This window comes from Ambystoma mexicanum, chromosome 10 (assembly GCF_040938575.1).
Source record: "Ambystoma mexicanum isolate Mex_15411 chromosome 10, UKY_AmexF1_1, whole genome shotgun sequence".
Taxonomy (NCBI): Eukaryota; Metazoa; Chordata; class Amphibia; order Caudata; family Ambystomatidae; genus Ambystoma; species Ambystoma mexicanum.
The window spans coordinates 290,843,533-290,863,244 of NC_090932.1; the positions used below are offsets into that span (position 1 = coordinate 290,843,533).

The following is a 19,712-nucleotide window of genomic DNA, read 5'->3' on the forward strand; positions in this document are numbered from 1 at the left end:
TTATCGGGCGAGGTGGTGCGCCCAGTTTGGGCTTTGGTGCCAAAGATCTGTGGGCTCAAACTTGACGTTGCTGAGAAGTGGGAGGAGAGTATGTTTGATGAATCCCTCCAGCGAGGTTTCAGTGTTGCTCTCGGGTACACCAATAATCCGAATATGTTGTGGCGTAACCTCGATTCGAGCTTGTAATTTTTCTTGGTGACCGCTTGGGCCTGCTTTGACAGAGCTGCCATTTCCATCTTTAAAGTGGATACGTCATCCTCAACTGTGCCCACTCTTGCCTCAGTTATCCTTTGATGAGTTTTCTCCAGGTGTGCTTTAATTGACTCAATTGTGCTTGTGATGTCATCCAGCTTGCTCTTCATTGCCGAAAACCTTTCCTGCATACAGGCCATCATACGCTGCGTTTCGGTGAGGTCAGCAGGTGCCATGGCAGCATCCGTAGTGGTGGTCGAGCCCACGAAGCCCTGGGGTGGTTTTAGCATATAGGTTCATAGAGCACTGCTTCTTAGTGTTGCCCTTTGTCATATCTGCAGCCCGAGTGGAGTGTTTCTCAAGAACGCACACTGCGATGGGAGATATTAAACGTGCACAGTAGAGCCGCGGTTGGATCAAGCAATGGCTCCTCCCCAGACATCTGTCCACTTCTCCACAAAACCTTGCTGAAAACACAAGTAGACTGTGTGAGGTTTCGGCCCTGCGGCAGGTCAAACAGTGGTGTAGGTGCTCCTTACTGAAGTCTGTGGGGGTCATTCCCGAGGTTGGAGGTAATTGAAAAACGATGCCGGTAAAAGATTACCAGCATTGCATACGGCTCCGGGCTATTCCGACCTAAGACTCCGCTATTAGAGGCACCTATTAGAGGCACCGTTAATAACGGTGCCTCTAATAGCGGCATGGGCGCGGGCTCGCAGCCCATCATACCGGCAAAACCGGAATGGCGCTAATGAGAGGAAATCACAAGTCAGGCGGACAAGCAAATACCGGCACCATGAAGGTGCTAATAGGGGATACTGTCATCGTGAACCAACCGTAAAATGCTATGTGCAGTGTTCCCAACTGCCACAGGTGCACACAATCAGCACAGGTGGAGGCAATGGAGTCTGGGCCAGTACAAAAGGAGCACACCCACACACCACCCCCCTTCCCACACTAAGATGATAGCAATACTGGAGCTGGAGGACATGCTTGTATTGCCACACCTGCAACAACAACAGCAGCAGCCACCACAGAGGAGACGCAGGAGGAGAAGGCGGTGAGACAGGCCCAGCATGCCCCACCAGCGCAGCCAGCAGCAACACGCAGGCGGCCCCCAATCCCTCGCATCAGAGCCAGTCCTTTCAACCTAACCCCTGAGCAGATCCACACCCTGTACCATCTGGACGGGACACCATCACCACCATCGTGGGCATGATACACGACGACATTGTCAGCCTCCTTGAAATACGCACCGCCATCCCCACTCTACCGAAGGTAGTGTCGGTGCTCCACTTCCTTGCCACAGGCAGAGGACCTGCCGCAGGGCTGATAACCTCCTCGCACAGTCTACTTGTGTTTTCGGCAAAGATCTTGCCCAGGGAGGCAGTGTTATCGGCAATGATCTTGCCCAGAGAGGCTGTGTTTTCGCGCCACTCCTGCCTTGCTTGGGCATTGTCACTTACAAATTGTCGCACCAGGGCAGTTGGCTCCTCCTGCCGCTGCACCCCCCGCCGGTACACCTGTGGAGGTGGAAGGTGCTTGGGTGTCATGCACCATTTCTGTTGGCTCCCCTATGGGACTCATGGCCCCTTGGTTGAACTCCCCCACCCCCCAACCCTCCCAGACTGCTCCGGGGTGGTGGTGTGGTCGGAGTCTACCAATGTGAGCTGGGGGGTTGGTGCTGGACTTGGTGTGCGAGGCAGTTCGGAGGAGTTGTCCTCCACGGGCAACCACACCTCTTCCTGTGCCTCCTCCTCTGCCAAGGCTGCTGTAGCTGCTGCCTCCCCGACTGAACTGGCAGGCATACGTCGGGGTCACTCATGTTGCTATGTGACATGCATATTGGTTGTGGCCTGCATGTGACTTATGCTATTGACATCTTAGTGTGTTTTGTGTAAGGCATGGCATTGCCTTGCTGCAGGCATCTGCATGTGTCTGTGCTGCGTACGACAACTATGCTGGGAATGTGTGTGTATTGGGCCATGGCTTGCCTCTTTAGACAGGCATATTGATGGACTATCATCAGACTCTGCATTACAGTGTTTTCTTAAGACACTCGCCTCCGTCCGCCGATGACGTGGCGCCACACTCCATGTCTCCCACGCCTTCAATGGCCTCCATGCCGGTCAGGCTTGCACATATGTCCTCCCACCGGGACAGCTTTATGGGAGAGCTTGCTCCTATGCCAGTTGCCATGGCCTGGCTCCTGTTTGCCGAGAGGATGTTGCGGACTCGCAGGCGCAAGTCATCCCACCTCTTGGTGCAGTCCTTTGTTGTGCGGGGGGTGTTGCCAACTGCGCTTACTTTTTGCGCCACTAGTGCCCAGATCTCCTCCTTTCTGGTTATGGCCTCCCTCTTGAGGCTCTGGGCAAACACGACATCTGCATTTTCTTCAAGGGTCTTCGCAAGCATGGTTAACTCAACTTCATTAAAGCGCTCCTTGCGCTGGCGGGAGGCGCCCTTTTTCACAGCCTTGGGCATTGTAGTGTTATTGTGGATTTGATTTCACACACAGCAACATCCTACAGGTCCTCACTACTGAGTATGGCAATGGATTGTGTTTTTAATGATGGCCGCCGTGCTCTTTTCTGTTCCTGTGCGATGACGCTACTTCCGGTTCCGCTTATTTACGGTGACTGTTATTAGCAGTCACCGCTAATAACGGCCACCACTAATAGCGGTGACCGCTAATGACGTCTTGCTACATGCCAGTAGTGCAATCTGCTCTTTACTTGATGCCGCTAAGGGCCTTTTTCGGGACTTTAGCGACATGCCAGTAATGTCGTTACCGGCATGGTGCAAAGTTCGTGCCCGCGAGGTCATAATAGCCCTCTATTAGCGGGCTCTCACCTACACGGACACAGTATTTGCTCCATGCCAGTAAGGACAGTTACTTACCTACACGGACACAGTATTTTCTCCATGCCGTTAAGGACAGTTACTTACCGCCAAACTCGGAATGACCCCCTGTGTGTCAATCCCAGGCTGCAGTGTGATACCCCCACCGGAACCACTCTACACAGCATCTGTGTGTAGTCCGGGTAAATTATCAGTAGCGCCTCAGCAGGAGACCACAAGTACCATTTAAAGCAGTCACCAGTGCTCAGAGGCAATCTCCTCCTGTATCTTTGCACCACCCAGTCCGACTGGCAATGGTGGGCAGTGGCCCCCAGCTTACACTCACCGCCGCGGGATATGCAGGGACAGCGGTGCTCCACTGTGGGTTTACAAGTCGGCGGGGGCCGCAAGGCCCTTGTTCAGGCCAGCCGCTCTCGTCTCCCTCAGGGCAACAGGGCCTTCCCTGGTGTGCCTGCTGCAGCACACTTGCCGGTCCCGGCCTCCGCCGTCAGCACAGATGTAGCCGGAGGCAAGTGAGTTTCTCTACTCCCTGCCATCGCAGGCTCGCACACTGCTGCGCGTTCCAACCCTGTGATGGTGCAACAGCACTGTACCCGCCAGAACGATTGCTGCAGCGCCACTCACACTCTGGCCGCCGTGATCGCCACATGGTCGGCGGCGTGATGCTGCATCGGGTGCCTGCTACACCTTTCAGAGGTCTCTCTCTCTGATGGTCGTCGGTTCGGGACGCAGCCTGCACGTTCAGCAGCCCCCGTCACCTTGTGTCCTGTAGATAAATTGAGTTTGGAAGCAAATATAGGCCGGCAACGGCACCGGGTTCAGTTGCTGGAGCTCGAGAACGGATCCAAACATGATTTCATGCAAAAGCACCCCCCTCCCCACCCCCGGTACTGCCATTGCTGATCTAACGAAACGCCGGCTCTAGGCTCTATCGCGCACACCCTCACATGCATACAACCTCTCCTTTTCCCTCTTTCTCACTCTATTTTCCCAAAAAACAAGGCCCATCTGTTATGTCTTACAAAAACAAGTGGGTGGGGGGCTTTTTCTGGGAAGTGCATGTCAACCATTTATGTATTCATTCCCTAAGACCCCACGTTGGTCAAGAGTATTTTTCCACAACCCCCACGTGCCTCAAATTCCTCTGCTTTCCTAATTGTTGTTCTTCTATACTCTGCATTACATTGTCCTTGATATTACAGCCTTTGTAGTGAATGTAGCAGAGAGACACGTTATTAGAGAAAGGGGGAGCAAATACAGCACTGGAGTAACAGCTTTACTGGTATACTGGAAATGCCCATAATATGTGCCTTGCACACAGTGCTCTCAAGTTTCCTATCACCATGCATGAGAATGCCACCAAGCTCTGTTTTTTCTCTTTTGATTCTGAGACTTGCAGTAGGTTTTTTCTTTCACATTTGAAATTTAGGAAAACTATAAATCACAAGTTCCAAGCAAAAAACAGAACTGTGGACTAACTTCTCATGCATGGCCACAGGAAACAAGCACTCTACATACAGAAAATGCAACATTTGTATATTGCACGCAGGTTTATGGCTGTCTAAAGTGAATTGCACTTTTTACCTCTTTGTAGGTTTACAACAAGGTGATGCCTGGGGACAAGCTAAAGGTTGAGCATGTCATCAGTGTCCTGGAGAAGAAGTACCCATACGTGGAAGTGAGCAGCATTCTTGGTAGTGATTCGGCTTACGACAGCAATAGAAAGGTGACTAAAGCTGTTGTGCAACATTTAATTTCCATTCGTGGGTATGACCTCACCCTAGCTACACAACCTAAGTCCTACAACCTCTCTATTTAACCTTGACCCCTCTACCAAGCTTCCCACTCGACTGTCAAATCAATACTATCCTTTTGTGTTTTAGGAAGGGAGGAATTACTATATGCAGACTGGTGTGGGTCCACTGCCCATTGCTCTGTTCAATGGCATGCCCTTTCAGAAAGATCAGCTGGACCCGGATGAGTTGGAGACAGTCACCATGCACAAAATCCTGGAGACCACCAGTCTGTTTCAAAGGGCTGTCTACCTGGTGAGTATTGACAGCAAGCAAAAGAAGAGTGATGATCTTTTGCTGGGGAGTGGTAGGCGTTTGCAAGTAAAAGAAGTAAAATGCTTCCCTAGATTGGTGCAGTAGTATAGACCAGCAGTGATGCTTTACTTTGTGTGGGCTTTACTTTGAAAGGGCTGTAGTTTTTCTTTATTTTTTATTTTTTAGATCAGTGAAGCTTTATAAAAAAAAGTGCCATCTTATTGGGAGTATTGCTGTTTTAATGAAATAACAGCGCATTTGAGATGTATTAAATGTGACACTTTAACTTCATAGAAGAGAGCTGCAGTTTTAGTTTCTCGAAAAAGCACTTGGTTCTTTATACCTCCTCAATGAAAATGAGCAGCTAGTGACCTGCTTTAATTGAACATGCCAATTAACGTTGTTTCTCTTTAAAAAAGGGCGAACTGGCTAATGAGCAGGATGTAGTGGAGTACATCATGAGCCAGCCCAACGTGGTCCCCAGAATCAATGCCAGAGTCCTGGGGCCAGAGAGGCAGTATTTGGACCTAACTGCAACAAGTGAGTAGCACTTCTGTTGTTTAAGTGCTTGTGTGGATTACTGCATGTATTGTGTTTGCTCTTCATAAAAAATGTATTCCTGGTTCCTTCACAGTCAATTTCAGTACTGTTCAACCTGATACCATAGCAGGCTGGATAGTGGCTGGGTTGGGTTACTTAAGACAATGGCAGAAAATCCAAGATTGTGTTTCCTTACTTTTATGGTGCACATCAGAATTAATCTAAGCTCTGTGTGTGTGCAAGCTTTCTAGGTGTGGTGTGTTGGAAGCATCAAGGGCGTTGTGTCCAGAGGGGGAACCATGTGCTTGCAGTAGGGATGGGTGGGTGGGGCCCGGGGTTAGTGTGTGGGTGGGTGGGGCCCGGGGTTAGTGTGTCAGTTGGCGTTGGATGTAGAGTTGTGTTTGGAGTCTGGGGACAGGTTTAGTTTTAAAGGTAGTGTGCAGGTGACTAGTTTGAGTTTGTGTGTGGTGGAGAAATATAGTTCGTTGGTAGGGTATGTTGTTAGTTTCGTAGGTTTTCCTTGTTGGTGCAAATGCACGATGCCAATGTTGGTTGTGTTGTGGTGAGAAGTCTTGAGCTTCTTCGTGTTTTTGTTGTGGGTTGATGTCCTGTTGCATTTTTGAAGTTAAAGAAGAAGAGGGATTTTCTAGTGTTTTAGCGGTTGTTGCCATATTCAAGTCTGTGGTATCCAGCTCAGAGTGCTAAGAGTTGTTTTGGAACTGGGCAGTTGGGAGCAAGTATGGCATTCCATTACCGTGCGTCTATATGCTAGTTGGTTGAATTTAGAGGTGCCGTTTCCTCTTTGTGATGGCGGATTTCCATTGGTTGCGTTTAAAAGCCTGTTTTAATTTTTTTTTCAATTTCAAGTGGTCCTGATTTGTGCGTTTTTCCATATAAGTGTGTTCAGAAATGTGGTTAGTATAGTAGAAATGGCAGAGCCTGTAGGTCTTTCTCTGCGGAATATCCTGTTTTTATGTGCAGAGCATTTCTGGATTTGAATTCTCTAGTGGTTTGGTAATGTGGGATTATTTCCACGTATGAATTCTGTTCCTTGAACTTGCAGGGCTCTGTGGGCAATGCATTTGGCCCTGGAGTGTTTTTTTTCTGCAGCCAGCACAGTGCTCTAAGAAATGTTCCCTAATGTTGAGTCAGAGAAATACTCTAGCTGTTGTATTATAGATCTGTGTAATTTTTTATGTGGTAGTATCGCATACCTACATAAATGCTGTTGCCAGAATTAATTATTAAGATAACTCGAGGAATGACAATCCTCTTTCTTTGTGGGAAAGGGAGTTTGGGCATAATCTCTTCTATTCTGTTGATAAAAGGACGTTTTGACTGTTGTGTTGACTTGGGGTTCCAGTATGAGGGTGTTGTCCATTGGTATGCTGAGATTCTTGATCACTGTAGATATTCGTAGGCAGTAACACATTTCCGGAAGCCATGCTAGAGGTGTTTCAGGGGTGGCATGAGGCGAGACTATCATTATTTCTGTTTTTTATGGATTGTGTTTTAGGTTGTTAGTCATCATCCATTTGCTTACCAAGGGTTGTGCTGGTAATTTTAAATAGGACTAGGGTGTCGTCTGCATAGATATAACAAGTGACCCCATGTATTTTAACAATCTTTATTTGGAAAGATTTCCTTTTTTCCAGCTTTCCCTCCATTGACATCAACAGAAATCTCTAAGTTTTTGCTATGGCACCCTGTCCTGACTTTTGGAGGAAAGTAAAGACTTTTTGCTTTACTTTTCTTGTTCCCCTCATCTCTTTTGAGGGTACTGGCCTGCACATATAAAGAAAAGTGTAGGGTGACCCTGTCCCCTTTGCGAGATTCTCTGTTTTACTCTAGCACACATCACCTTACAGTGAAGTGCTGCTGTGGTAATTTGTATCCCTCTTCCTTTTTACTTTTGTGCCATTTCTTTTTGTACATTTTTTTTGTAATTGTTTTTATTGATTTCCACATAAATAAGGTACAAAGAATGCAGACCTTACATATATGTACATCACACTGAAAATATTGTCTGTCTGCTACATTGCCCCCGCATATTGTCATTCTTGTGCAGGTAGTACCCATTCTGTATTCACTGTTCTGCTACCATAGGGGTTTCCAGGTCATTTGTTGTCGACTGGGTGGTGTGTTCTGAGGCCTGCAGGTTATGTAATAATAGTTTGTGTTTCATCCCTCCTGGCCCTTTCGGGCCGTTTCTTGCCACAGTGCTGTCTCTGCAAGTGACCATTTCTGAAGGTTTTTCCACCACCAGTTTGCATCCGGGCCTCTATATGCTTTTCAACTCATAGCATATATCCTGGCAAAGCGCAGGATATATGCTAAGTCTTTCAGTTTGCTTACATGTTTCTTCTTCTCCGGGTGCACAAATATGCCCAACAAGCAGGCCGTGGGGGACCCTATGTCCATTATTCTCTTTGCTTTCACTAACTTTTGGCCTATGTCGCCCCAGTACTGTTATATCTTTGCACAGACCCAGAACATATGTACCATGTCAACCTTGTTCTGCCCACATTTTGGACAATTCTGTTCTGCACTCTTGTCAAACCTCATTATTTTCCTGGGCGTTAGGTACGCTCTGTGGATTACGTATAATTGTATGAGCAGTAGTTTTGCGTTCCTGGACACTTGTTCATGGTATGACATTATTTTTCCCCACTGCTTGTCTGACATTGACTCTTTTAGGTCTTCCTCTCAGCTGCGTCGGGTCTTAGCCTGACCATCCTTATCCTGGGAAACGAAAAGTTTGTATATCCTAGATGCTTCATGCCCCCCCTTCTGGAATGTAATGCAATGTTTCTATCGCTACTGTCTGTTCCGACTCTCTTGTTGTTACTGGCCACGTCTGTTTCAGCTCTGTGAGGAAAACGGCTTGTAGTATGTGTTGTCCCTTTTGTAATCCTGTGTTCGACATGAGCGGGCTGAATTCTATTGGTTCTCCCTCACATAGCAGGTTGCCTATTGTCACAATTCCCACCGGTTCCCAATGCTTCCTTAGATATAATCTGATTTGCAGGTCTTCCGCCTTAAGTGCTACTAGTGGGATTTGAGGAGAATATGGCATCTGACCTCCTAATAGGTTGCAAGCTTTGCACCACTGAAATCCCCTGCATACTGTGTCTAACTGTTTAAAAAAACCTTTCGGGATGTTAAACAGGACATTCCCGAAGTAGTGCAGGAGTCTAGGGAGAAACACCATCTTCAGCAACTGCCCATTAGTGATAGGGGTAATTGCACCCAGAAGTCCATAGACTTCTTCATAATGTTTACTGCTTTCTGTGTGTTTAGTGTGTGTTCCTGTTTGAGGTTGTGGTTGTTAGGACTGATTTTCTATACTCTGGCCTGGTGGACAGATGTATAGAAGGCCAACCTATATTGTGACAGGAATAGGGAAGCTGTAGCCAAACCAATTTAGGTAGCAGTGACAGGCAGTCTAGGCTATGTTCTTCAGAGGTGGAGATTTTGTAAAGGGTCCACAATGAGGTCACACAATGGGAGTCACAAATTGCACTTAGACAGGATGTATAAAAATAGTTATTTAGTTATGGCCAAAACTCACTATAGAAAAATGAATACAAGCAAGTAGACTTTACACACAACACTATCAAACTGAACACATATATACATTCACTTGGTTCAAATGCACACTACAAATCAAATATTCCTGCAAAGGAATGAATAGACAAGTAATATACACAAAAAGGTCCACAGAGATGATCCCTAGCTGAAATTGTCCAGCCCTAAATTGTCAGGGTCCTTGTGCCCTATTGTTCAGGATACAGTTCCACAGAACTTGGGATGCAGGAAAAAATGCAGGTAGGGTCTCTGGGGTCAAGTGAAGGGTTCTTGAAGTTAGGGTTCAATGTAGACTAATGCCCAAAATGATCCCCAACAGTCCGAAGTCTTGCCAAGGCTGGTAATGGCAAAGCCAAAAGTATTCGAAATAGGTTTATTATAAGCCCATTGACGTATAATGGGAGTATAGGGGTAGGTTAAAAGCTCAATAACGTACCCCCCATACTCTGAATCTTCCCCAGACTTGGTAAAAGAAAGGAAGGGTGTCCTATGTTGCTTTTCCCGCCGAAATCCGCAGTCCTCGATTTTCACGGGTTGCAGGTTCGAGCTTCACTCTGGTTGGTGTCTTTTGCTGGTGCAAGGACTCTCGGTTGAGGAATGCCAAAACAAATGATGCAGCACCCCTCTCAGGACTGGACTTGTGTCAGGTAAGCAGGTTTCAGATGGTGCACGCCACGCACAGCGATGCAACAGGACTCAGTAGCCGCGGTCAGACTTTCCAGTCTATCTTGGGTTCCCTTTGTGCTAGACAGCCGACATTTCGCATGAGGGAGCCTTGCAGCTGAGGGTCCACCAAGTTTCAGGCCGAAAGTCGGTGCTGTGACAAAGTTAGCACGGTAGCCCAAAAACAAAGCTGGTCAGGCACAGGACGGTTCCAGAGCACTTACAAAGGCGTTTTTTGTGCTGGGCACCGAGCAGACGTCTGCAATGGATGGTCCCTCCACTCCAAGGGTCGTAGCAGCTTCGCAGGCCTACTGAGGATCAAAAGCAAGACAGGGCACCACCAGGACAGCAGCAGAAGTTGGTTGCCAGGCCTCCTTCAGTCAGGCTTCTGGTTTCTTCACGGATCTTGCAGCTGGACAGGATACTTGGCTCCTTCAGGTTTTTCCAGGATCTCTCTGAAGAATGGATGCAGGGGTCACCTTCTTATCCTATAAGCTAGTTAGGAGCCGAAACTCCCAATAGCAGGGCTAGCACACATACACACACACACACACCGCAGCAGTAGTCCAATTAGCAATTAGGACCACTGGTGGTAACACTCATGCATACCACTCAGACACACAGAAACCAAGATGTGGATTGAAGTCAGACTGACCCAGCCCACATCATGCCTGCAAAAAAACACAGCCCTCTGGTAGCCCGCAAAAGGCTGCTGCTTTCCCAGGCACTGGAAGTCTTCATAAGGATTTTCCTGGCCTCTGAGGGTGTAGTGTGAATATCCGAGGTGTTGTGGGTGATGGGCTGTCCAGATGTCTGTTCATTTAAACGCCTGTGTCAGGGTGTTTAGGGCTTTGGCCGCGGGGGTAGGGTGCGTGAATTTGTTGTCTGACCTGTCCATTTTGGGATCTAAGATGCAGTTGAAATCTCCTCCCCATATTGGTTTGCTGTTTCTATGTGAGCTTATTTGGGGATATAGCGTGCGAAAATAAGCTGCTGTGTCATGGTTGGGGTCATATGTGTTGATAATGCACAGCTCCCTGTTTTCCAGGAAGACCTAAATCTTGACCATCCTGCCCAACTTATCTTTCACCATCTGAAGTATCTGGACTGGGACAGACGGTGCCACCCATAGCAGTACTCCTCTAATGTATGCTGAATACTGTGAGCCCACTGTGTGGTGCCTCGCCATCTTTTCGCAAGTGCAGCTAGCTTCTCGTCTGTGAGGTGCGTCTCTTGTAAGACTGCAATGTCCATCTTTTGTCAGCACAAATATGTCATCACCCTGTTTCTTTTGATGTAGCTATTCAGCCCTCCGACGTTCCAAGAGGCTATCTTAAGGTCTCCCGTCGCAGGTGTAGTGTCTTGTGTATTTCCATGGTACTCTGTCTCGCTGTGTGATCAAATAGGCTGTTCCCCTCCTATCCCAACATCCCTTTGTAACTCCCTCAAAATGTGCCCAGCTGTGTACCTTGTGCTCAGGCATTCCTGCTTCTCACTCCCGCACCAGCATACAGTGTCTTGGTGTGCGGGGTGCAGCAGGTGGATTCGCAACTAGTAGTATTTGCGAACCAAAAACTGATCTTGTGCTGAAAACGTTCTTGGTCGTTTGCTTGTGGTGATCAGGGGTCCTCATTCGTCGCTCCTTATTCTTTCTAGGTTCCATGTTTCGAAATGTAGTTTCCTTACAGAGGCATCGTCTCGTGTTTGGTCATGTCTCAGGGCTTCTGCCCATATACTATCTTCTCTGGGCTTCTGTATCATGTGTCCTTCTTTACTCCGCTTGATTGTCTGGTCTCATTGGTATGTTTCCTGCATCTACCCATCCATGTGCCTCTTCCGGGGTGTCGAAAAACATGGTGTTCGGCCATTACTTATTATTTTAAGCCTGGCTGGATATAGCAGAATATATTTAATGTTTGATTCACAGAGCCTTCTCTTTATTGCTGCAAAGTGCATCCTTTGTTTCTGCACCTGTAGGGTGTAGTCTGTGTGTGCAGTGATTGTCACTGATGCCCTCCGGGATCATGCCTCCTTTCCTGAAATGTTCCAGGATAATTTCTCTGTCCTTAAAATTTAGCATCAGGGCTATGATGGGCCTTGGTGGGGCTCCTGGCGGTGGTTTCCAGGCCAGTGATCTATGTGCCCTTTCTACTCTGAAGCTTTGGTTAAGACTTCCTGGGCCTATTTCTTGCAGCAGCATATTATCTACAAAGTTCATGGGGTGATTCATTCCCTCCTCTCCCTCGGGAAGCCCTATAATCCTGATGTTGTTCCTCCTGGCTCGACCTTCTGCGCTTTCAACTCTGCTCTCCAGGTTTCTCATTTGTTGTTGCAAGATCGATATGTCTTTCGTGTTGTCTTTAAGGCAGACTGCGTTTTCTGTGACTTGTTTTTCCAGGGTTGCTGTGCATTCCGCTAATGCTCTCACATCTTGCCTTGGAAGGTTGATGTCCAGGCTGATGGCGTCCATCTTCATCTCCAGCGCAATCCTCATTGCTGCTACACTATCACTGCTAGTACTGGTTGGTCCCCCCTCATCTGTTTCGAATGTCCTTGTTGCATGAGGGGTGCTGGCATAGAAGTCTTGCTGGTGTTGATGGCTGACGCAAACATGTGTAGCGTGGGCTGTTTGTTTGTTTTTGGGTGCTTTGGATGACATGTCCTGTTTCTCTTGTCTGTTCTGCGCCGTTTCTTAGGATCTAGCATATCCTTTTGTCCCTCTGCACCAGGCGTATAGCTGTCTGGTCTTACTAATTGCTTGTCTTTAAGGCGAGTTATATGCCTTATTGGTTTGGCCTGGTCCAGGTGCAGCTGCTGTAGCTCTACGAATGTCCTTTCTTGAGCCCCTTCGGGCTATTCTGCAACATTACACCCTGTGCCACCTATCTGTTGCTTGCTCTCATGCTGCTGCTTGTTTGTATTCTTCTGTCGTATGTTGCTCATCAACTCTTATTATTCCGGCATGCAACATGCTTGCACCTCATGGGGAGGTGTGAATGGGGGGGGGGGCTAGTAGCCTTTAGTTTGCCTCTGTTGAGTGCTGCACCAAGGGCTGCAAGGTGTCTTCCATATACAACTTGTGTTAATGATCGAGGGGGGAGGGGTGCGCTGTGCTCGCCTGTCCCTCACTAGTGTGTGTAGTGGTTTGAATTACCATGCTGACAATATGTACACGCTTGCGTGCACACTGAAGGGTATTTTACACACTCATCCGGGGGGGATGGGTGAGGGGTGTGTCTCAGTCCTGCTTCATCATCACCCTCTGCGCTCGCTCAGCACCCATGCCTCGCTCACTTACTGTTGTTTTACTGCCTCCAGCGATTGGCCGGCCTGAGTTATGTTTGTACGTTACCCGCTCACGCTGCTTGCTTGAGCTCCACCGCCTTCATTGCAAGGCTGGCTTGGTGATTAAATGAGTAGCCGCCTTGGATGTCATCCTGGCTGCCGTGCTTCTATTCTTGCCTGCTGGGTGTGTGCGGCTTCTGTCACTGTGTGTGCACTTCACTCATGTTTCAGCGGAGGCGCGTGGTGGTCTCTGCGTCTCCCGCCACTATCACAGCCACCCACCTCTTATCTCCTCTGGTCAGGCTACGCACTCACTTTGCTTCCTCCTGCGTGCCGATTCGATAGTTGGCCGCTGCTTCTGTCACTGTGGCAATGCCGCCATTTGCTTGGTGCACCGGTTCTAGCTGTTGCTTATAGGTCCACCGCCATATTGTGGGAGCGAGCACTCTTCCGTGAAGGCGTGATGGAGGTCTTGTTTTCTGCTCTCCGCCTTCGATTCAGCTCCAGACCTCGCCCATATGTGGAGACGTTCTTCACTGGGCAAACCGCAAAGTTCTATCAGTTTGGGTCTAGCGGATCATCTGATTTGGCGAGGATTTTGCCGGATCTGGAGGAGCTCTGAGGAGAACGTCTTCAACGCATGGCTGCCTTAGTTTTGTGACATTTCTGTTAGTTTCACGATGTGTCCAAGATGGTGGTAGATGATATTTTTCTAACTTTTTTGTTCATTTGTACTGCATGCAATGTGGCATTTTAATGCATAATGCCCTTTTCAGTATCATGTACTCGGAATAGCCGTGCTATGTATTTTTCGCCCTGTCTTTTGGCCATCTTGTGCTTTGGCAATCATCCTACCTTCTCAGGTCAGGAAATGCCATTTTTGGTAAGCCTCTTTCTGGTGTTTACATCTTGGCCGGATGTGATAGTTTGAACAGTTTTGCCCGAATGCCACATCCAGCCGGGGGGTTGTCTTTGCTTGACAGAATGGAGGCAAGAGGCTGTCAATGAGTCGTCATCCCTTGCGAGTTTGGAAAGATGCAGATCCTGGCAAACTCAAATTTGTGATAAAAGGAGCAGTCCTGCCGCCATTCTTCAGTTCATCGTTTCAGGCCAATACCCCTACAAAGAGAAACGGCATTCTGAAGGCTGCCTTTGAAGACGACCAGCATTTCCTCTTGCCAAGCCCTGGCGAAGCCCTGCCTCTCTGCATCAATCTGCAGAAGACCCTGATCAGTGCTTTGAACCTTAGGCTAGTGGGACCAACCACTGTGGTGGTCGTTGTCCTGTGGTACCTGGGCCATCCAGCTTTAAGACCTATGGAACCATTTTGCCAGCCCCAATCCTGAATTCTAAACTACCATTGCACCCACGGCCCCTGCACTGCCTATAACCAGACCTTAAACTGAGTTAGGCCCAATGATTCTGATGATCATAAGGGTAGTCCCTCAGAGAATTGGGTTAAGGGATGAGATAGTGCGTACCTGTACCGACCCCCACACCCACCATCAAGATTGTATGGGCGTGTATTCCAGTCCCTAACTCTTCCTTGCCTGATCATGATCAGTGCAGTTCTGGCCAAGGGTCCTCTCTGGGCAGACCCTCGTCTGGTGGGATTGGGAGAGTACCCCTAATCTACTTCATTTACCTACCTGTTGGCTTTGCTATTATGTGTTCTTCACTTCTAAAGACTCCCAGCTCCCTTCAAAAGGTACATACCTGTGACTTTGACTTTGTCTGAGCCAATAGACCTACTTACCTAGCAGCAAAAGGCTTCTTATGTGCTGAACGCCATGCATTTATAAGGCAGGGTATATGCTTCATTGCTTTTCATTGTGTTTTACCTCACTTTACTGCCTACATTTACTGTTTTTCCATTGCCAAATAGTTTTAGGGATATCTACTAGCCTTAGAATTTAACTATATGGAGTGTTTAGCGCCTAGTAAAAAGTATATTTTTGTACTTCTGTCCAATTTGATTTATATCAGTGATCGGAGTGTGGCTCATTGTACCATTACACCACTTCCACAGCCCTTGAAGTCTTGCCCTACTGCTCTGCTACACTACCTTGATAGATAGTGAGGCCTTGGTGTCATTTCCCCTGTTCATTAACTAGGGTGACCTTTCAGAACCCTCCCACAGGACTGATTCTGGAAATCCACCTTAACAATCCTCATCTGTGGGGCCACATAGACGTAGAATAGAAGCAGTGAAAGACTTGATCTTTGAGGAATTCCACAAGTTATAGTCCATAGGTTTGAGCTGAAAGGGGGTGGGGGGGGAGTTATGTTACTTCCGTCCTCTATTAGGAAGTATCTCATCCATTTTAAAGGGCTGCAATTTGAGACTTGTAAATGTCACAATAAGCAGGAAATGTGTCCTTTGCACAGCAATACTTCATAACAGTTTGATAAATCAGGAAAAACAAGTTATACACTACTTTATTAGTTAATGGATTTTGTGAGGTTACACATTTTAGATCTCTGCTTGCAAGGTGAGATTATCTCATGAATAAATACATGAGTAATCCAGCCTCAGCGGCAACGGTGATCACTGGGAGAATGGGGTGCTCACTTGGGAGATCTCATGGTGAGCGGGCTGTGAGCCTTGGAAGAGTCCACATTGTGCATCTGGCGAGCGCATCAGACTAGCACTGATGGCCTTCCTTACTTCGTTCCAGGTTATATTGTGGGGGAGCAGAGCTCTAGTTGGCTGGAGAAATTTGGTGGCAGCAAGCAGACTCCCTGGAGCCACTGTCCCACAAACGCTCCATGGTAGGAATCCTGCTCCTTTTGTAGGATCTTTTCTACATGGAACAACATTACCCTTTTTACATCCTCTTAGTCCTCCAACAGCTTAGTCTACCTGTTTGCTTAGCGACAAACCCCCCCTCCAACCCCAATTGGGCTTCACCGAACAGTCAAACAAACGCTTAGAGCCAGTGGCAAACAAGCCCCAAAACGCCCCATGCTCGATTTGCACCTTTCACAGAAGGGCACATACACCCATGGGGCCGTGCGAACCATGCAATGGTCTGATGGCACTTATTTACTCCAACCTAGACAATGCAATAACCTGCGGAAGGCCGGTAAGCCTTACTGGAGCAGGAAACTGCTACTTTGCCATCTCTGTGTACTGCAGTATTGCAGGACCATTCCTGTACGGTATGCTTCTATGATGTCGGGTACACCTCTTGCCGATAATGTAGTCTTCTACTCACCAGCTGAGCCCAATGGGCTAATTTGGGGAATAGACCAATTAAGAAGTGATCCTGAGCCAAGAACCAGGAAACCGCAACCACCAACCAGGAGTGGACATAGCCCTCCTGAAGTGCTATAAAAAGACAGAGAGGCTCTCCACCAGAAACCCCACGGGAAGTCAAGAGGGTGAAGAATGAGTTGGGTACTATATCCCAGTATCTTAACGAAGTAGGGAATCTAAAATCCCTTGTCCACTGGGCTAAGCCCAATTTAGGATCTGTATGAGAAGACAATTGAAGAGAATGAAGGCGAGGAAACTCAATGTCTGGAATAGATGGGGAAGGACTTTAAGCCAGATTACGATTTTACTTTGGCAAAAACTGTTGAATCTTTCCAGCGCAGCTTAGGGTCAGCCAGGACTTGGGTTAAGTTTTGAGACTTTTCTGTTGCCACCATTTTGGTGTTCTTTTGTAGAAAGTGTGTCCAGAACAAGATTTGGATTTGTCAACTTTATGGACCCGGATGTATGGTTTGTGCGCTAGAGCACCAATTCACATTAAATCTATTGGTTACCATGCTATCCCTCACTCTATTCTAGCAATCCTCTTTTAGTTCTCGTTGAACCCCTAGTACACCTATACCTTCAGGCTGTTGCCAAACACAAAACCTGACTAAACTTACAGTAATACATTTCAAAACAGTACCTTTTTGTGGTATCAGTTTGTCAGAGTGCATCTGTCACGCTACTTGGTCGCAGCACATGATTCTGGCAGACAGCACATTGGCTTTGCACTACCTCAACAAGAGAGGCACTGCAGGGAAGAAATGCTGATTGGTTCCGAGCCTTGGGTAACATAAACCCATCTTGCCAAGACAGAGAATGTGGTGACGGGTGCCCTGAGCAGATAGGGATTGGTCTCCCATGAGTGGGGGCGGTGCCTTTTAGGTTCCTCTGGAAATCTTTCATCTTTGGGGGGCCTATCAAGTGGATCAGGGAATTTACTTCAGAGAAGCAATAAGCAGCATGTTTTTAATTGACTTTTGTCCGTTTCCACTTCTTCTCATCTTCTCACATGGGCTCAAATTCTGGACTACACTGATTCTGATTTCCCCAGAGTGGGCTCGGAACACAGTTCACTTGGATCCCACACACAGGGAACAAAGGAGTGATGGAGGTCAGGGAACATCTGTGAGGGATGGCGCATTTGGGGGAAGTGGACGGTGTTCGGAAAGATTTTTGTTTACTGCACCTTTCCTTCCATCTTTATGGAACCCCCAAACCTTTTGCTTTTATATTTGATTCTGACCTGTACTGTTTGCAGTACAGTGAAGGTTTCACTGCACTGGCTTTTGCTCAGATGTTATGGGAAACCTGACATATCCTTCAGGTTGTCAGTACTGGGAAACCTTGTTTCCCCTTAGTCGTGTTACTGTGTTACTACTTTTGATTACTTTGTATCACTTGGTAACTTTTATCATTGTACAAAGCAGCTTACACTGCAGTAAAATGGGGTACACTTTTTGTGTTGCCCTAGACTAACACTCAGAGGATACTTGGTTACTCTAGGTGTGCTAAAAGGATTAGCTGGTGGAAGCAGTGGCTTTTTTCCACTTTTGGGGAATTTTCATTTTAGCTTTACCGCGTTTGACTAGTAACTATGGCTACTGGTCAAACATGGCCGTGCCACGAGATTTTTCGATTGTCCTTTTGCCATCTTCTTCTTTAGCCTTCTTCCTGGCCTGAGAGGCCATGAAAATCCTTATAAGGACTTCCAGTGCCTGGGAAAGCAGAAGCTTTTGGCGGGCTACTGGAGGACTGTGTTTTTTTGCTGGCAGGATGTGGGCTGGGACTGTGTGGTCCCAATCCACAAACTGGTTTCAGTGTGTGAGTCATTCATGAGTTTTCCCACCAGTGGTCCCGATTGGACCACTGCTGGGGTGTGTGTGTGTGGGCTAGTCCTGTCATTGGCAAGTGAGGGAAGCAGCTCTTACCTGGCTTTTAGGATAAGTAGAGGACCCCTGCACCCATTCCTCAGAGATGTGAACCTGGATAAACCTGAAGGAGCCAAGAATCATATCCAGCTGCGAGATCTGCAAAGAAACTGGAGACCCGTTGGAAAAAGGCTTGTTACCAACTTTTGCTGCTGTCCTGGAGGAGCCCTGTCTTGCTGAAGATCTTTAGCAGTCCTGCGAAGGAGCTGCGACCCTTGGAGTGGAGGGAACATCCATTCCTGACGTCTGCTCGGTACCCTGTAAAGGTGAGCCTTCGGAAGTGCCCCAGTGCCCTCCTGTGGCTGACCAGCTCTGATTTTGGGCTACCATGCTGCCGGCGTCACCATTCAGAGTTTCGACCTGGAACTTTGAGGATCCTCAGCTGGCCCTACGAGACTGACATCTGCTAGATTTCGGTGTCCTAGCACCAAGGGGACCTGAGATAGGAGGGAAAGTCTGACTGCAGCAGTTGAGTCCCCTTGTGTAACCGTGCTGCAGTGACCACCATCCGAAATCGCTTACCTGACCCGTTTCCAGTCCTGAGAGGGGTTCTGCATCGAGTTTTTCAGCATTCTTCCACCGAGTCCTTGCAACAGTGAAATACACTAACCCGAGATCAGCTAGAACCTGCGATTCGAGGGCTGCAACTTTCGGTGGGAAAAACAACCTTGGACCCTCTTCCTTTGTCCTGTCAAGTCTGGGGAAGAATCGGAGTACGGGGGAGAAGTTACAGAACTACCCCTATACTCCCATACTCTACGTCCCGTCCCCTTTTCTCCATACTGTATGGGCGTCCTTCGCTAGGGACGGGAGACGGAACCTTTTTCACCAGAAAAACCTCCTTCCCCTTTAAATTTAGAGGCGTGCACCCACAGGAGCAAGGGCTCCCCTGACTCCGCCCACCGGTGCCACTCCTCAGTCCTCTTTTCCGCGTCGACTGGAACAGACCGCTTTCACTAGCGCTCCTGGGTTAGGCCTCCGGCCTTGTAATTCCACGTGCTCTTCCCCGGAGAAGTGTTTTCTTTTTGTCTTTTTCTTGTTTTTATGCAGATACCTCGTCCTCTGGTGACCATGCTCCTCCCTCGTTCAGGTTGATGTCTGCGGGCTCCAGCAGGTTTTTTGCCTGTGAGGGGCTCTTCCTTACGTCTAACCCCCGCGCTCTCTGCCTCCACTGCCTTGGCCCCGACCACGGCTGGGAGTCTTGTATCGAGTGTGACGCGCCTTTACACGCGCTCTGAAGATAGCCCGGTGGATGGAGCTCTTCGGAAGTTTACCTCCAGAGGACTCGAGGAATTCATCATCCAAGCCGATGGTTGGGCCACTTTTTTCATCCACACCTAGAGC

General features: G+C 48.1%; 1 protein-coding gene across 3 annotated transcripts in view; it reads left to right on the forward strand.

The window, feature by feature from the left end:
- UGGT1 (UDP-glucose glycoprotein glucosyltransferase 1) overlaps window positions 1-19,712 on the forward strand; it is a 2,047,742-nt gene that overhangs the window by 887,182 nt on the left and 1,140,848 nt on the right. For all 3 annotated transcript variants that reach the window (XM_069617855.1, XM_069617854.1, XM_069617856.1), the window contains exons 17-19: window positions 4,649-4,780; window positions 4,938-5,102; window positions 5,522-5,642. In XM_069617855.1, the coding sequence (XP_069473956.1) occupies window positions 4,649-4,780; window positions 4,938-5,102; window positions 5,522-5,642 (418 nt within the window). The remainder of the gene's footprint in view (window positions 1-4,648; window positions 4,781-4,937; window positions 5,103-5,521; window positions 5,643-19,712) is intronic.